The following is a 17,486-nucleotide window of genomic DNA, read 5'->3' as shown; positions in this document are numbered from 1 at the left end:
ATTCTGCCGTAAAACGCATCGTGCAGCCCAAACCGTAAGGGCTAGAGCATTGAAACTTTGCCAGATGGTAGTACAAAAATCGAGGAGAGGTTCAGAGATTATGACCCCGATTGGCCCATAGGTGGCGCTATAGCAACCAAAAGCGCGAAACTGCTCATAACTCCTAGACCGTATGTTGTAGACTCAAGTGTCTTATATCATTGGAAAGCTGGACGCCTGACGAACAAAACGTATATCTCCGATTTCATTTCCGTCATGATAGATTTTCCGCCATTTTGAATTTTGTCGAAAATCTACTTTTGCGAACTAGTCCCTGGATTTTTGCCCGATCGGAACCAAACCAGTGCAGAAATGTTCTCTGGAGTCTGAAGATCAATAATTATCAAAACAACGTTGATATTTCGATTCAAAGTCGCTAGGGGGCTCAAAATGAACGTTGTGGGAGGAGCCTATTTTACTAAAATGACTATAACTCAAAAAGTAAATGAGATAGCTTCACCAAACTTGGTACACATATGTAAGAGGTCACTCTGAGGTCACAGTAAAAATTTGTGGCGATTGAACACTACGTGGCGCTATAACATGAAAAAAACATAAAACAGGCTATAACCACCTGACCGTTTGTCCGATTGACTTGAAAATTGGTATGCAGTGTCTTGGCTCAAGGTGTCATGTATGTCTATGAGGACATTGGTGTATCTCAAAAAACATGGCTGCCATCGTCCAATGAAGTTTGAGCACCTATTAGACAAGGTTAACGGAGGCCTATAGTAACGAACCTCGATGGGCATGTTCGAGTCATGGCCCTAGAGGTCTGTAAGAATTAAGAAAGAAATCGGCCACTAGTTGGCGCTAACGAGTGTTATGGCTCTGTTATCACGTGGTGTTACACTTATCGTCACAAAATGCATATCATTTGATAGATCTGCACATGATGAACAATTTTGCCTCAAGAACTATTGCTGTCAATCAAACCGTTCATTAATTATTCGCGAATATGTTAAAAACCTACTTTTGCGAATTAGTCCTAGGTTTTTCGCCCGATCAGAACCAGACCAGTCTAGGACAATTCTATGGACTCTCTAGATCAATAATTATCAAAAAAAAGTTGAACTTTTGCATTTTGCGCATGGCTATAATAGGGTCATAAAGAAAATGGGGGTGGCAAAATGCACTAAAAAGCCTATAAATCATAAATGAAAACTCAGAACTTCACAAAAATTGGTGGGAATATGTGACATAACATCATTAACAAGCATGCAAAATTTTATGGAGATCGGACGATAGGTGGCGCTATAATTGTTAAAAAGCTTTAAAACCATATATTTCCTTTGGTACATTGCCTGTATTGACTGTAAATGGTCTTTTCCATCTATGATCATATAATTTTCATATAATAATGTTCAAAACTAGTGCAGTACAATTCTCTGGACTCTCTAGAGCAGTAATTATCAGAAAAAGTTGAACTACTTCATTTGATGGCTTCAAATGTGGCCTTGACCAAGTGTCCCCGAAAGCTTATATATTTTAAGATGCTCGGACCTTCTTAAAAACAAGTCAGAACATGTGAAATATCACTCTGAACATGCATGGACATTTTCAGACAGATCGGACTAAATTTGCCTCTATAACAGTTAAAAAGGTGAAAATGATAAGAATATAATGGCATATTAAGCCAATAAGTGGTATTTTACTGCCCCCTGCTTTTTAAAATAGTCATTTTGTCATATTGTTCTATAATTTATATTTAGACTTCACTATTTTAACATTTTCAATTACATTTAGTCAAAATCCATCTGTTAAAGTATTAGTATTGACAGTTTGATCACATCATATAGTTCAAATGTCTGTATCTACAACATAATGTGTGTGTGTAGTCTTAGGTTTCGGAATAAATTCTGAATCATCTGATTAATATCTTACGAAGACTTTGTGAAATGTTTATAGACCATTCACATATATTTTCATAATGACATCCCAATAGCATTGAAACATCAACAACAACAACAACATTTGTCTTTGTGTGTGTGTGTGTGTGTGTGTGTGTGTGTGTGTGTGTGTGTGTGTGTGTGTGTGTGTTTGTGTGTAAGCATGCATTATTAAGTTAACATGGAAAAACTGGTTTGCTTTAGTGCAGAAAACTGGTGAAAATAATGAAATTTAAAGTGAAACTGAGCCAATAAGTGGTCTTCTACTGCCCTCTGCTGGCCATTCTACTGATTAATGAAGTCTTTTCACATGTGCTCACATTCATACTTGGACACTAAAAAATCACTTATATAACAATAACTATTATAACAAAATCATATTTTGTCAGTGTTTTTTCACTTCATTTGCACTGACACTTCACATAATAGCTAGTAATGTGGTAAATCATGGTTAATCACGCTAGAAACATGGCAAATTATAGTAAATAATACTTAAATGTGGTGTATCAAGGTAAATCATTCTAGAACGTGGTATATCATAGTAAATCATGCTAGAACAGGGTAAATCATGGTAAACCATGGTAAATCATGATAAACTATGGTAAATCATGCTAGAATGTGGTATATCATGGTAAATCATGCTAGAACATGGTACATCAAGGTAAACTAAGATATATTCATGGTAAACCATGCTAGAACAAGGTAAATCATGGTAAAACATGGTAAATCATGATAAACTATGGTAAATCATGCTAGAATGTGGTATATCATGGTAAATCATGCTAGAACATGGTAAATCAAGGTAAACTAAGATATATTCATGGCAATCTATGCTAGAACAGGGTAAATCATGGTAAAACATGGTAAATCATGATAAACTATGGTAAATCATGCTAGAATGTGGTATATCATGGTAAATCATTCTAGAACATGGTAAATCAAGGTAAACTAAGATAAATTCATGGTCAACTATGCTAGAACAGGGTAAACCATGGTAAATCATGCTAAAATGTGGTATATCATGATAAATCATGCTAAAACATGGTATTTTCCATCTATGATGTCAGTGGTTACATGCTTGCTAAATAAAACGTAATGTCTTTTGATGTTTTTGTGCTTAAAGGCCTTTAAGGCCTTAACAGCTTGAACCCCGATAAATGCTGCTTGCAGCTTTAATTATTATTATTATTATTATTATTATTATTATTATTATTATTATTATTATTGTTGTTATTATCAGGGCTCCAGACTAACTTTTTTGTACTAGGAGCACTGTAGCCCCTTACTGAAAATATTTAGGAGCCCACGCAGAAAATTTAGGGACACACCTTAAATCAACCTGCAACGCCGTTATTCACATTTTCACTCTATTGCTGATAAATACCTTAGTAATAAATAGATTTAACATACAGAAATTACATTTTGCAGTTTTTATTTTAAGTTCACAGGGCTCCAGACTAATATTTGAGGGTAGCCGCACGGGAGACATTAAGTTTTACAGAAAGTATTTGGTAGCATTGCGGGGCTGACCATGAGTTGAGGTGTTAATAAAATTAAACTTCAATTATTATCATTCATAATGTCTTAATATGAATTCAAAAGCAAAACGAGTGAAAAAAAAATAGATATTAGGGAGTGGAAATAGCTAATAATCCAATAAGCGCTTGCATGTCAAACTATGTCAAATGTCAGAAATGTTTTTTGTCTCTTAGCAGTTTCTCGGCATGAGTAATGTCCTAATGTAATTTATATTTTCTAAAAATTTGAGAAGTGTTCTATCAAACTATACCTACCTTTTGACTCTCCTTGCTATAGTTTTGGAGTTATGAGTCTTTAGTTTTGTCTGTGTCACTCAGAAAAAAAAACAACTCTAAAAATGCCCTCAGGGCTTAAGGGGTTAATTTTTAACCCCCTGAGGTCGACGGTATCGCCGGCGATACCAGCTCGCTTTTTTTTTATCAGTGTAAAAGAAACTCATGAATACTCTGTTGACTTTGATTTTCCATAGGAGTTCCATACATCAATCGATTCTGTTAAATGTGTATTATTTTTGTGTATACTCACAATAAAAACATAGTGTTGTGCTTTTCGACAAATAAAGAAAAATTAACACGAAGCGAGTTCTGCCTTCTCTCTGTCCGTGTAGTCCATTCTGAAACGCGTCCGAAAATGAACCATAACTCAGTGAATACTTCTCACACATACAAGTGATATATGTCTTTATGAAGCTTGAAATCTCTTCTTTTAAATGAAGTAATTTATATAAAAAACAAATATTCTCATCTTGTGAAATCTGTATTAAAAGAGAGCGATTCCAGTCGACCTAATTAGAGCTAATTCAAATGTAATGTGACTCCGCCCACGGAGAGCGTGCGCTATTCAAACGCAAATGGCTGAGGTAATCCGCGCAATCCTGTGAACGCCCCCATCAGCTCGAGAAAACCAAAACACAAGTTTATTCAGAACATTACTTGCTTACACCGTCTTGCAGCGCTGTGAGGAATAATGAGGAATACGAGGAATACGAGCTGAGGAATACTAGTAAGTTTTTCCTTCTCGGGTTTCTGTTTATTGACGAATGAACGGCATGCGCTCTGTTTTTTCTCCATTATGGACGCGAGCTCTAAAAAAAAAAACACTAAAAGACTTTCAAACTTTCACAGAGACCTCAAAACAGAAAGTACAAATCCTTTCTTTAAAACGAATTTCGTTTTGTATCAATTGTATCTTAATTTTAATAATTTTTTCATTAACAACTTTCCTGGATTTAAAGTAAATAAGCCTATCGTCAACGAATGATGATGTTTTAGCAAACTGTATTGCTATACTGAGATGAGTAAAAATCGACTGAAATATGTTGAAATAAAATGTTGGCTATTTGTATAAGCAACGTAAACTGCAAATTAACATTTATATGCCCTAATATTTCATGAAAACAACTTTACAGTCAGGCGAAATATGAAAGACAACATTTTGTTTAGTAGATTTGGGTACAGTTTTTACTGTAGAATATACTGCCTCGTCAAATAAGCTTTTGTTTAGCAATTTCTATATATAAAATAGCCTAATATTTTTGTCAAAAATAAAGTCATCAACTAAGATGTTAGCTGTTCCAATGTTGGCTATATTCAAAGTAATGAATACATAGATAAAATGTAGGCCTATAATCTTTCTCTTTTTTTACAAAGAAAGAGTACACTTGAAATATTGTTGAAATTGTAATTATTGTTGTAATTGTAACCTTTTTAATAAAATAGCACAACATATGTACAAGATAGATGTAAGCAAAATCTTAAATGGTCAATATAAGTCTTCTTCTAAATATCTTTTGTCCAAGCATTGTGGCTCAGCCAGTTTCACACCTGTGTGAATGGCTCATCATTATGCAGAGTGGGTGGTAATTCAGGTGAAAACCACTCCTCGTTCACGCCCCCTCGCATATTGGCTTTCCAAGCAAAACCTGTTTTACATCAATTTAAATCAATGTATGGTTTTATTTGAACGATAAAGCAAGACTATTTTCACATAATTTTGAAGAAAAAACTATAGGCGACGACATCCATTGGTCAAAAGTCTTATTGACACATATTTACTATGTGTTTTGTGGCCTTAATTCAGAAATTTTAGTTTTTAGTTTTTTCAATATCCACGCATAAACATTATTCTCTCAAAAATTAAAACATGTACATACACGTGGCTCACATATTATGGTAGCCCTGTTTGTGCTTTATAGAGTGAATTTACACCTTTGCCATTAATATGTTTATAAGCAACTGAAAAAAGCACAAATGTAAGAGCATGTCAGAACATCTCAAGGGCCCAGAAAACCGCTCAGACTCCAGAGGGTTAAATAAGTGTCAGTTTTCCTACATCTTATCTTTTAGTTTTATAAATGGGGACAATCTTTGAAGGATGAACATATAATGTTTTGGTCATCACATTAAAAATAACATTTGAATATATGATAATATTAGAGTTTAAAGTACTGGAAAAAGATGTATAGTGTTTGTTAGTGTTTGACTATTTCAGCCTACAATTGATACTTTGCAGTCACGTGATATCTGGCGGGCAACAAACGCGGTTAGAGCATCCGATCGCACAACAACTATCTGACATGTTGTGTACACCTCAAAACACCAACTTTTGTATATTAAAACTGGCAACATCCTGGCAAGATCCTTGTTTAGTTTACTGGTTTTCGTTGCTAGACAATGACGTTCTTGCCCGCCAGCCAGTACAACTGATGTCACATGCAAAGTATCAATACCATTGTAACAGTTAGTTTTACTACATTCAATCAAATGTTGCTAATTTGTGCACTTAGAGTCTTCTATAACTTGTTAATTCATGGCAAAATGTTTCTCCTGGTTTCCACGTCAGCGCTGTTTGATCTGATATCCATGGTTTATAACAGAGAACTCGGCGCCGAATCTGAATGCCTCTCACTAGCCCTTGCAGCGATGTTATTAATTCTGTGGCAAATTCAATGGATTTCTTCACTGGATCTCCCAGCACTGTGTAGTAAAGGTGCACTACGCTGTCTATTATTCTGACTGATAAACAGTCTGTGAAGCACAATTGAGTAGCGCAGTTTTGTTATGCTTTCATTTTGTTTGCCATTTGATGTTGAGCAACATTGTTCGCTTTCTGCATATCAGAAATCATATGGCTCTCTGTGGTATTTGCAATATTAAAGAGAGTTCGTTTTGTGGGTTATTTATTGTTGTGTTTTAAAATTATACGTTATAATCATTAATAAGAAGGGTATGCAGTTAATAGAAGTCCCCTCTCAATTCACTCTACATAGCGTTCATTGTGGCCATTGAATAGATACAGCAATTGTTTGTAACGCACTGATGTGGCGGTATTTGAAAAACACATATCGTTTGCGAAATTGAAACCAGTATACCGGATGAACCGGTTTACCTCCCAGTACTACTGTTTATAATCAAATGCCCTTCAGAATAAAAGGAGAATTTGTAGATTATGATTATTATTATTATGCATGTAATGTCAGGATTTGAGACATTAGGCCTATGTACCAGTCTTGCCTGCACTGATACGTACTGGCTCGTTGTAAAGACATAAGCCAACATGACATTTAAAAGTAGATTATGACATTTTGATTAGACTAAAAATTGTGTATTCATTGATACATTGTTGACAATAAGACCAATAACATGCATTAAACGGTTAGTTCCCCCAAAAATTTAGTTTTGTAATTTTCTCTCTCATGTGGTTCTAAACCTGTATGCATTTCTTTAGTGTGTTGAATACAAAAGATATGTTTAGGTGGCCATTGAAAAACCTCAAAATATTATCTTTTATGTTCTACAGAAGAAAGTAATGCCGGTTTGGAATGATAGTTTGGAACTGTCCCTTTCAGGAAATAGGTTTTGATTTAATGAAAGCTTTAAGCCGTAAAGATGCATATCGCATGCGTTTTTTTTTTTGTATGTCAAATTTCTTCTCAGACTTTAGAAATGTTGCTGAGTCATCACCAAAAACTTCTTTTCTGATGAACCTGTAAGCGTTGACAATTTCATTTTACTAGATTAAGATGACTTAATGATTCAAACACAACCTAAAGTAAATTGGCCTCATTCTCTCAGGAATCCCTGTGTTTAACTTTGATTGATGGTGATTCCAGGGTGGAGCAGATGCAGATCCAGATGGCAGGGAAAAGAGCGATTCAAAAGAAAAGGCTTCTCCATTTGAGGAAGACAAAAGTCCTGAGATGAAAGTTGGAGATGAAGGGGATGCCTCAATAGCAAATGCCAGAGGATTGCTGAATGGGATGGACCGTGACTGTAAAGACTTCAAGTATGATAGTTCTTTTCCAAGCAGAGTTATACTTGGCAACTGTTAACATGAAAAAAAAAAAGTTTTTGTTTTTTTGTTTTTTTCCATACCTGCTTAGCCCTTAAAGACATGTAAAGTGACCAGTCTGTTTTTTTACTTGCTGTTGAGGCTGACACTAGCCCATTGTGGATCCAGTTAAAGGGTTTGTAACGAGGTTCAGATGTTACGGGAAGAAGGAGGCGGGAACCGGCGGACATTCAAACATATTTAATAAATAAATACACAAATACAAAAATGAAAGTAAAAGCCAGCAGCCCCTCACGGACGACTGCTGGCAACACAAACCAAAAACAAAACATCAACTAAAACACAGGCCTGTCCTCTCTCGCTCTTCACTGTCGTCGCTCCTCCTTTATGCTTCCGCTCCTCCGTGAGAGATGCGAGACCGGTGCGTCGCGCAGGTGTCGCTCATTTGCAATCACGCCACCGGCCTCGTGCCGTCCTCCCACGGCCCTCAACCTCGTCCTGCTCGCCACAGGGTTGTTCATCCAAAAATCTGCCATCAGATCTGTCATAATTTACTCACCATTTGTTGTTCCAAACCTGTATGAGTTTGTTTCTTCTGTTGAACACAAAAGAAGATATTTTGAAGAATGATGGTAGGTCATGATGGTGGGTGAGTAAATGATGACAGGATTTTCTTTTTTGGGTGAACTAACCCTTTAATGTTGCTGAATCATAAATGCCCCAGAGATGTCAGAGTTGTGGTAGCTATAACTTTGTGCTAAATAAAGCACAAAAAGAGTGGCACATTTATAGCACATTCTTTGCCAAGTAGTAATAAACTGACTGGTTTTGTACGTGTGGCTGATAATGCAAAATCTCCCTTAAAGCTTCAAATGTTGAGTATAATTCAATTTCTGATCGGCATCATAGCCAATGATGGAACAATTTGTGATAAAATGCTTAACAGGCTGAAATTTAAATGTGTAATTTTTTTTGTTTTAAAAATACTCTAATCTCTGCTTAATATGCCATTCATAGTTTAATCATCCTAAAATGTTAACACTGGATGTATGGAAGCATGAGCACTCTGAAACAGCAAGATTGTCTTAACTAATGATGTGAGGTTGGGGATGGGATTATCTGTCTGACCAATGTTAGTGGCATTAAAATTGATGCTTCTCCTTGAAATCCAGAACAAAACTATGTACGCCTTATTATAAAGCAATAAGCCCCTTGAAGCCGTGATTTACAGTGAATTTAGAAAAACCCCTTAGCTGTTCTAAATTCACTGTAAATAGGGCAGTGATTAGTGACCCTGCAACAATTTCTTTGCTTCATTATTTATATATGAAGTAAGTATACTTTGATTTAAAACTGATTTCCTTCAGCCCCACCCCAGGCAGTCGCCAGGCATCCCCCACAGAGGCAGTTGAACGACTGGGTCCCAGTCAGGCCGGTCTGGAAATGATGGTGCAGCATCACCCGCACGCTCTGCAGCCACCCAACGTCACAAACAAACCCCCCACCGAGGACTTCCAGAGCCAGGAAGCCCAGAGCATGGGCGGCATGGAGCAACAGGTGGGCATGGAGTCACTCCAATTTGACTATGCTGGAAATCAGATCCAGGTGGACTCATCTGGTGCTCCAGTCAACTTGTTTGACTACAACTCCCAACAGCAGGTACAGATACTCATTTAGGGCTTGGCGATATGATAAAATTCATATTTTAGGTATGAGCAGTTTTTATTTTTACGAGAACAATTTATTTCACGTGATAGTTATTTTTGTAATTAAATTTTTTGAGTAAAAGATAAAGCAAATTACAAACAATTGAACACATGACTGAAGGTGTATTTAACATGTAGTAAGGAAAATGAAATTGAATTAAATGTTAAAAATAAAACGCTTTACTGTATGAATTAAATTAAAATTTCTTATTAAAAATTAAAAAATTGTCAAGAGCAGGGAGTTTTTTTTTTAAAGGGGGGGTGAAATGCTCATTTTCACTCAATCTCCTGTTAATCTTGAGTACCTATAGAGTAGTATTGCATCCTTCATATCTCCAAAAAGTTAACCGAGCTAACCACACATAGAGACATGTAAATCAGTTACTCACCGCCTGCAACCGCGAACCTTTATCATTGTGACTGCTCGATCCTTAAGCATTAGACGATCTGCAAATCCGTCGATCTGGGCTTTGTTTATAAAACAAGCATCGTCGAAATGCAGGGAACAAACAGTCTTGCACAAAAACAAACAGTCTCTGAAAAAAACAAACTCCATCCACTGGTCCCTTAGCGCTGGGTTCTTTAGGAATCTGTGCAGGGTTGTCTTGCCCTGGCAACCAAAAACACACTTCTTTGGTGATATTGACTTCCAAAAGCTGAGCAGAGCGCTTTGATGAGGTAACGTACTGCTTTCGCTCTCTTCTCTCTCTGTCTGGTCTACGAGTGCGCATGCGCCCGCGGAGAAGTGCCCTTAGGACCCATATAAGGAAATTCCGCTCCAGCTGACGTCACGAAGACCCATACTCGTAAAAAACTTTCCAAAACTTGTGACAAACCGGAAGGACAATTTTTGGCACAGAAATACTCCTTCAAACGTACAATTTAATTTTTGAAACTTTGTCCATGTTTAGCATGGGAATCCAACTCTTTAACAGTGTAAAAAACTCAGTATGCATGAAATAGCATTTCACCCTCCCTTTAAATGTCATTTGTTGTTTGATTTAACATTGATAACAAACGGCAGCAAGTATATTAGGCTGCTGTCACTTAATGCACAGATCTAATATACTGACATCTGGTTTTTGCTCAACTGATCCCAAACATGAACAGTATTGTGAATTTTGAGTATTTCTGGTTGCTGCTTTATGCAGAAGAAAAAATGTGTTCATAAAAAGATGTAATAACTTGTTCTTGTTTTTGTTTTTTTAGTTGTTCCAGAGATCTGGTCATCTCACAGTTCAGCAGCTGACTGCAGCACAGCAGCAACAGTACGCCCTTGCTGCAGCCCAACAGCAACACCTCGGTAACACAACCTCTTACTGACATTTACTTTCATACAGACTCCCTTATCCCTTTTCCGCCACATGGTGCTGATCATACATGTTTTTGGGACATAGAATTCATAAACATGGTATTTTTAGCTAAATAATTTTATTTCAATTGGCTTGGGGAAATAAAGTGGCTGGAGTAGCTTTTCTTTTTTTGTTTTGTTTTGTTTTCTTTTCTTTTCTTTTCTTTTCTTTTCTTTTCTTTTCTTTTCTTTTCTTTTCTTTTCTTTTCTTTTCTTTGTAACAAATTCCCTTACACTATCAAAGCAAGGAAAAAGTACTGCACGCAAAACATAAGGTAACGGGCGGATCTGATACCTACTGATATAAATAAAGCCAGTAACAGCTTACTTTCGTTAAATAAACACTAAAGGAAAAATATATAGAATACAATTGACATGTATGTAGACTTGAATTAATTATATATTAACGAAAAAACAATGAAACACAAGTTCAACCAAGTGTATTGAGAGATATATTACATTATAATACCCAGACGGGCAGCAATATGCGCTTATTTCACAGCTGGAGGCACGGCCGCACTTCAACACAGCAAACAAACATTCTCAAATTACCCACACACATTTAACCCTCAACACCCCAATGTCCCAAGGTCCTGGCCAGCAGACCGAAAGTTCAAGCAACATAAATTGTCCGTACGGAACGACAATGTACTCCGCAAAAAGAAAAAGACACCAAACAAAAATGTAAGGCGAAGCGTGGCGAGAAGCCGCAGTCAATATATCCCCGTGGACTTACGCAATCTCGCCACAGTCTGTTTAGCCGATGGGAAGATGTAGTAGTCCAGAAAACAATTGTCACGTAATCCACAAAAATAGGGTATTAGTCCCTTTGATGAATTCTTCATGCAACTATTACACAGAGCCCGCTAAACACAGACCGCTTTCCCCGTTTGAACTCCGGAGTCCTCTCCCGACGTCACTTCCACTTCTCCTTAAAACCATATTGCGTGACATAACAATGAGGCGAGGACAAAACAAAAACAAATAAAAGTCCATATAATAGTCCGTGATTACACCACAGGCATCTGATACAACAGTTAGCTTTTTCCATGTGAAGAAAAAAAAACAATACAACAAAGCATGTTTATCATCACCTCAAAAAGCTGTACATAAAGGCAGAAATAGGTGACTATTACATCTTTTCTTTTCTTTTCTTTTCTTTTCTTTTCTTTTCTTTCCCCCGGTAGGCCTTGCACCTGCGTTTGTGCCAAACCCTTACATCATCAATGCTGGCCCTCCTGGAACAGACCCTTACACCGCTGCAGGATTGGCAGCAGCTGCAACACTTGCAGGTATACGCATGTACACACTTTATAAATATCAATCATAGCATAGACAATCCTGGGATCTTAAATATGGAGAGTCCTTAGAATGCAGATCATCATTTATTCCTGCAGGTCCAGCTGTAGTCCCTCCTCAGTACTATGGAGTCCCGTGGGGCGTGTATCCAGCCAACCTCTTCCAACAACAGACTGCAGCTGCTGCCAGTCATTCTGCCAACCAGCAGGCATCCAATCAGGGACCAGGACAACAGGTTAATGAAATATCAACATTTAAGCCTTTCATCAAGCTAATTTGTACTGAACCAAGGCTAACAACACCTGTGGCATAATGTTGTTTAACACAGTAAAAAAAAAGGGGGGAATTGCAGTGGGACATGCAGTGGGAGCACACAGGGTTATTTTAAAATGCAAACTGTTGTATAACATTTCACAGCTCTTCAAAGGTAAAAACCATAGTGGATCTGTACTTCACTTAGGGCCTGTTTACAACTGGTCACTTCATGTGTTTTTACTGATCAGATAGCTATCTGCTTTATCAAAATGATTCAATTTACACCTGGTCACATAAATGTGTTTTTTGCAAAACGGATATAAATCCGATTCCTGCGCTATATGCAGATTTAAATGAGTTCACGTCACCGAAAGCAACAGATATGAGCTGCATTTTATTGATCATCAGCTAATTTCAAAATCAGAGACCTCAATAAAAGAGAGCGACAACAGCACTGGTAAGATCATTTAGTTTCTTTACTTTTAATGAAGATTTTTGTGTAAGCGTCTGCAACATACTTTCACTTTGATTCGCGATAGTTTGCACAATAGCTTGATGAAGAGATACTCAGCTGCTCATCTGCGGCAGTAGCAGCAGTACAGCAGAAGCGCCGTCATATGGCATATGTGATGCGATCTGGGAAAACCCGTCGGATGTCGCGCTGGGCCGTTTTCAGTAAATTCCAAAATAGTTTGAATGTCAGTTTTTTTGTCATTTTTTTTTTCCATTAAATTATTATTCTATAACATCTTTTCTCTTCTCTGAAAATATCTTGGCAAAATTCCCTTGTTTAGTGCAGAAAAACAGCGATTTATAGTGTCAAGCTGAAAATACTCTTTTTCTCTAATGCATTCTATGCGACCATTAACGCCCGGCAGAGGTGAAAAAAAACAAAACAATCGCCGTATATCCCATACACCTGTCCGTCTCGTAATACTACAAAGATAGTTTACCTTTAAAATAAACCACATGCATGTACAGTGAATGTGTATAGTGCGCATTTCGCGCCAATCTATATAAACATAACTTCTGCTACCAACAAGCTATGATAAAAATAAAAACAGATTTGGAAAGGGCTTGATACCAGCATCCATATGATATCAAAACCTGTAATGGGTAAAATTTCACCATGTGGTGGGTTTTCCCAGATCGCATCACATATAGCATATAACACTCTCTCTCACGTTTTTTTTTTGGCATTGTTGGGAGGAGTAAATTTTACAGATGTGGTTTCAACAACCAGATGCATTTGATTTAAATCCGTCTCAAATGCGTTTCGGAGGGCATTTACACCTGGCCTTTTCACAATCGGACAGCTATCCGATCGCCGAAAACGGCCAGGTGTAAACAGCCTCTTAGATCTTCACTCAACCCGGTTTAAAATGGTTAATAATAGAATAAGACCAAATTTATGTAGTCTATTTGCTGTCATCGTCCTCCTGCCAAATACAGTCTTTGGTTGTGGTCGTGTGTGTGTGTGTATATGTATTAGTGCTGGATGGAAAACCGGTTCACCCGATATACCGGTTTCAATTTTGCGTACGATATGTATTTTTCTCTGTGTGAATGAGCGCCGCAGTTTCTTCTACACATTGAAGCTCGCGTGGTGTTCGTTTTGATTTAGTGTCTGCCATCTCACTTACTTTATCAGGGTATGGACACAAACTTCATCTACAGAGCTACTATCAGAGTCACTTCATGAGCATTTCACAATTTAATTTGATAAAACTATCATATCTATATACAAATAAACTCTAAGGTCTTCACTACAACCCGTCAAAATAAAAGTTTGCTACAACTGGAAGAAATTATAACAAATATATTACTATTGCATAGTAAAGGATACTTCAAGTAATAATACAGATTATTAAAACAGAAACTCAAATGTCTTCATTACAGACCGCCAAAATAAAAGTTTTGTCTAACTTGAAGTATGTATGTATGTGTGTATGGTATGCATGTATGTGGGTGTTTGTGGATAAACGGATGCACTCTGACCAGTGAGAGGACAGTTTTACTCTCATGTGACATGCATAGCCATTTTGGTTACATTTGAAATGTGAAAAGTGGTTCCTTGTGAAAGTGAACTGAAACAAGAAAGTGCAACATTGTTAAAAAAATCCTTGTTTCAGAAAACAAAACAAAGGTCTAAAAATCCCCTTAGACAGGTTTACAGTTCAAATAATAAATGGGTTCATACTGAAAAGTGAAAAACAAGTTTTTTTATTTTGCCTCAACCTCCCAAAGCGTAATCCTGATACCGTTTTGTTACTATAACTATGATTGTTTCTTTAAAAAAACATGAAGAATAAGTCAGTTATTTTCTTTAGTAATCAGCATTATGCCACTATGCTGTTGACAAAGATGAACTAGTATTGAACCAGCAACATTTATTTAACAAGCTTTCAAGACCAAAGAGCTCCTTAAATATTGAATGCTGTGACCTTAGCATTGTTTACATTAGGGCTGTTTTCGACTAAGGATTTTCATAGTCGAATCTGATTCGTTAGATTTTGCCGTAGTCGACTGATAGTCGAACCTTTTTTTTTTTTAGATGGCAGCTAGATTTTTTTCCATTTCAAACAAAAGAGCTAAAAAAAAAACAAAGAAAAACATGGTGTGTAACAAATACCTTTTATTCATTTAAAGCCAGATGAACAAAACATATCACACATATATCATAACATTTCATAAACATGAGGCGCAATATGAGAGAGAAATTTGGTGATCGTTGTTTAGGTACATTAAACCACGTAAAGATTTTTCACGCCCATGAGAACCGTGTTGAGTCAACCCACAACCGCTCCGCTGCCCTGCTGAAAATGTGAAGCAGAAACGCTTAATATTAGATAACGTCCACAATAATTGGACTCTGGGTTCGATTTTTTGACCAATTTCAGTGGTTATGAAGAGCAATATGAGAGGGAAATTTGGTAATCATTGTTTAGGTACATTAAACCACGTAAAGCTTTTTTCACGTTAGGACTTATAAAGCCCATGAGAACCGTGTGGAGTCAACCCACAGCCGCTCCGCAGCCCTGCTGAAAATGTGAAGCAGATTTTTGAATACATTTTTATTTATTTACATTAGTAAGCTACAGGACATCGTCTTTCAAAACATGATCTGCGTGAAAGCGAATTTTTTTTTTTCTTGTACCCAGCCCTGCTGAAAATGCGAACGCGTCTCTGTCCCCATCACATTTCAAACCAAACTGACGCCCATGTATTCGACTATGAGGTTCATAGTCGAATCAGACCTCTCCGAATCGAATCGTCGAATCCTCGACTATTAGAAGTCAGCCCTAGTTTACATGTTATAGTTTCTTGCTATAATGTATCTTTGCTTAACTCATTCCTCAATTAATAGTTTAAAGAGCTTGTGTCTTTAGCTTGAGCTTTCTGATCCCCTGCACAGTAGAATGCATTTCAATAAAGACTAATGTTATTGACCATGAATAGTCAATGATTAAAGAACCAATTTGCTTTAGAGGCTAGTGGTTTACTTTAGGCTATTTTGCAACTCTCCCCCCATCCAGGTGATGCGTGCGGGGAACAATCAGCGACCTTTGACCCCTGGCCAGAGCCAACAGAGTCAGCAGGAGTCCCTTGCCGCAAACCCAGCCCTGGCCTTTGCAGGCATGCCAGGTGAGTCATGCTCTGACCTCCTCTTCCTTTTACTCATGCAGGTATCTTGGATTGGGTAAACTTTATATCTTTGCTATGCTTCATTGATGTTAATTTACATAGTCTAGGAATCTAAGGTATCCTGTGTATGTAGCTGTTAACAGTTCCAGCAACTCATTTCCCGGTAGTGTTAATTTTGTCAGATATTTTTAAATGTAGTCTTAGTCCTGTCTCAAATGTACTTTTTAGTTTTTGTCATATTTAGTCTACCTTGTCCTGTTTTTGTTTAGTCAAGTTTTAGTTGACCAACCCCTGGTTTCACAGATGAGGCTTAAGCCTAGTCCCAGACTAAAATGCATGTTTTAACTGTTTTAACTAAAATCAACCTGCACTGACATATATCTTAAAATATGTCAGTGCAATTGTTTTGTCTCAAGATGCACACCAGTAATGTTTTTTTCTAAAGCCCTATTCAGACTCAATTAGTTAAACATGGAGAGGTGGGGTAAAGTAATTATTACCTGAGCTTCTCAGTGATTTTTGTCCTGTCCGAATGTGCCATCTCATTAATCCTTACGGACAATGTCAGTAAAGATTAAGGCGACTTTTACCTTCTGTAAAATGATCTGGAAAAATGTCCTTGGGTAATACTAATCCAGTGTGAATAGACCTGCTATAAATATGTACCTAAATATTCCGTAATCTCAGTTTAAAAAGTAGTTTTCCGTGGTTTTCAAGTATGGGGACACTTGAAGAAGCATGCAGTCGGGTTCCCTTACGAGAACGTTCTCTCGTACTGCGTTGAAAACGCTGTGGGAAAACTCCTCTTCTCGAGAATATTGAAGCCTTTATTTTAAAACGCATTGCTGCAGCACATGCGAGAGCTAGAAGCTCGCGTGAGCGTGCTGATTGGCTTGTGCAAAGCAACTGCACGAACCAATGGCGGAACAGCAGAGGAGCGCGAGCCAATCGGGGCGCTTGGCACTCTGCCAGAGTCAAGCGCGCGAAACTGCACGTGACAGAAGAGTATAAATACACAGAGAATCCGCCATTTGACAGATTTTATCTCCTTCAGCTTTCGACTCACCTCGTCGCTGATTCTCTCCGAGTGAAGCCGCTCGTCGTCGAACAGCCTTCCAGCGGAACTGCTTCGCATCTCGGCGTCTGCCAAGCTGAGCGTTTCCCTGTGGCATCCGACGAGTATCCTTTTTCTAACTCAAAAAAGAGCATTCTAAGAGAGCAAATCGCTGTTTTCACAGCGCGCGGCGTTGTTTCAAATGCCGCTCACCGTGTGTGACTCATGCGGGGTCTCCCTGCACGCCTCTGACACACACTCTCTGTGTGTTGCCTGCCTCGGCCCTGAGCACGCCGAGGCAGCGCTCACTAAAGGCGGCTGCCTCCACTGTGACGGAATGCCTGTTGCCACGCTCCGTGCCAGATCTTCCGCCGCCTCGCTGAGTGTTCCCGCCCACCTTCCATCTTCGGCGCCCCGTG

The 17,486-nt window shown here is 37.9% G+C and overlaps 1 protein-coding gene across 8 annotated transcripts in view; it reads left to right on the top strand.

Moving 5' to 3' along the window:
- pum2 (pumilio RNA-binding family member 2) overlaps window positions 1–17,486 on the top strand; it is a 251,219-nt gene that overhangs the window by 141,593 nt on the left and 92,140 nt on the right. For all 8 annotated transcript variants that reach the window (XM_081379047.1, XM_081379045.1, XM_081379042.1 and 5 more), the window contains 6 exons: window positions 7,579–7,751; window positions 9,125–9,416; window positions 10,673–10,766; window positions 12,002–12,106; window positions 12,212–12,348; window positions 15,905–16,013. In XM_081379047.1, coding sequence (XP_081235173.1) covers window positions 7,579–7,751; window positions 9,125–9,416; window positions 10,673–10,766; window positions 12,002–12,106; window positions 12,212–12,348; window positions 15,905–16,013 — 910 coding nt within the window. The remainder of the gene's footprint in view (window positions 1–7,578; window positions 7,752–9,124; window positions 9,417–10,672; window positions 10,767–12,001; window positions 12,107–12,211; window positions 12,349–15,904; window positions 16,014–17,486) is intronic.

Source organism: Scardinius erythrophthalmus, assembly GCF_964197995.2.
Source record: "Scardinius erythrophthalmus genome assembly, chromosome: 11".
Classification (NCBI taxonomy): domain Eukaryota; kingdom Metazoa; phylum Chordata; class Actinopteri; order Cypriniformes; family Leuciscidae; genus Scardinius; species Scardinius erythrophthalmus.
This window is presented reverse-complemented; position numbering and strand designations above follow the sequence as displayed.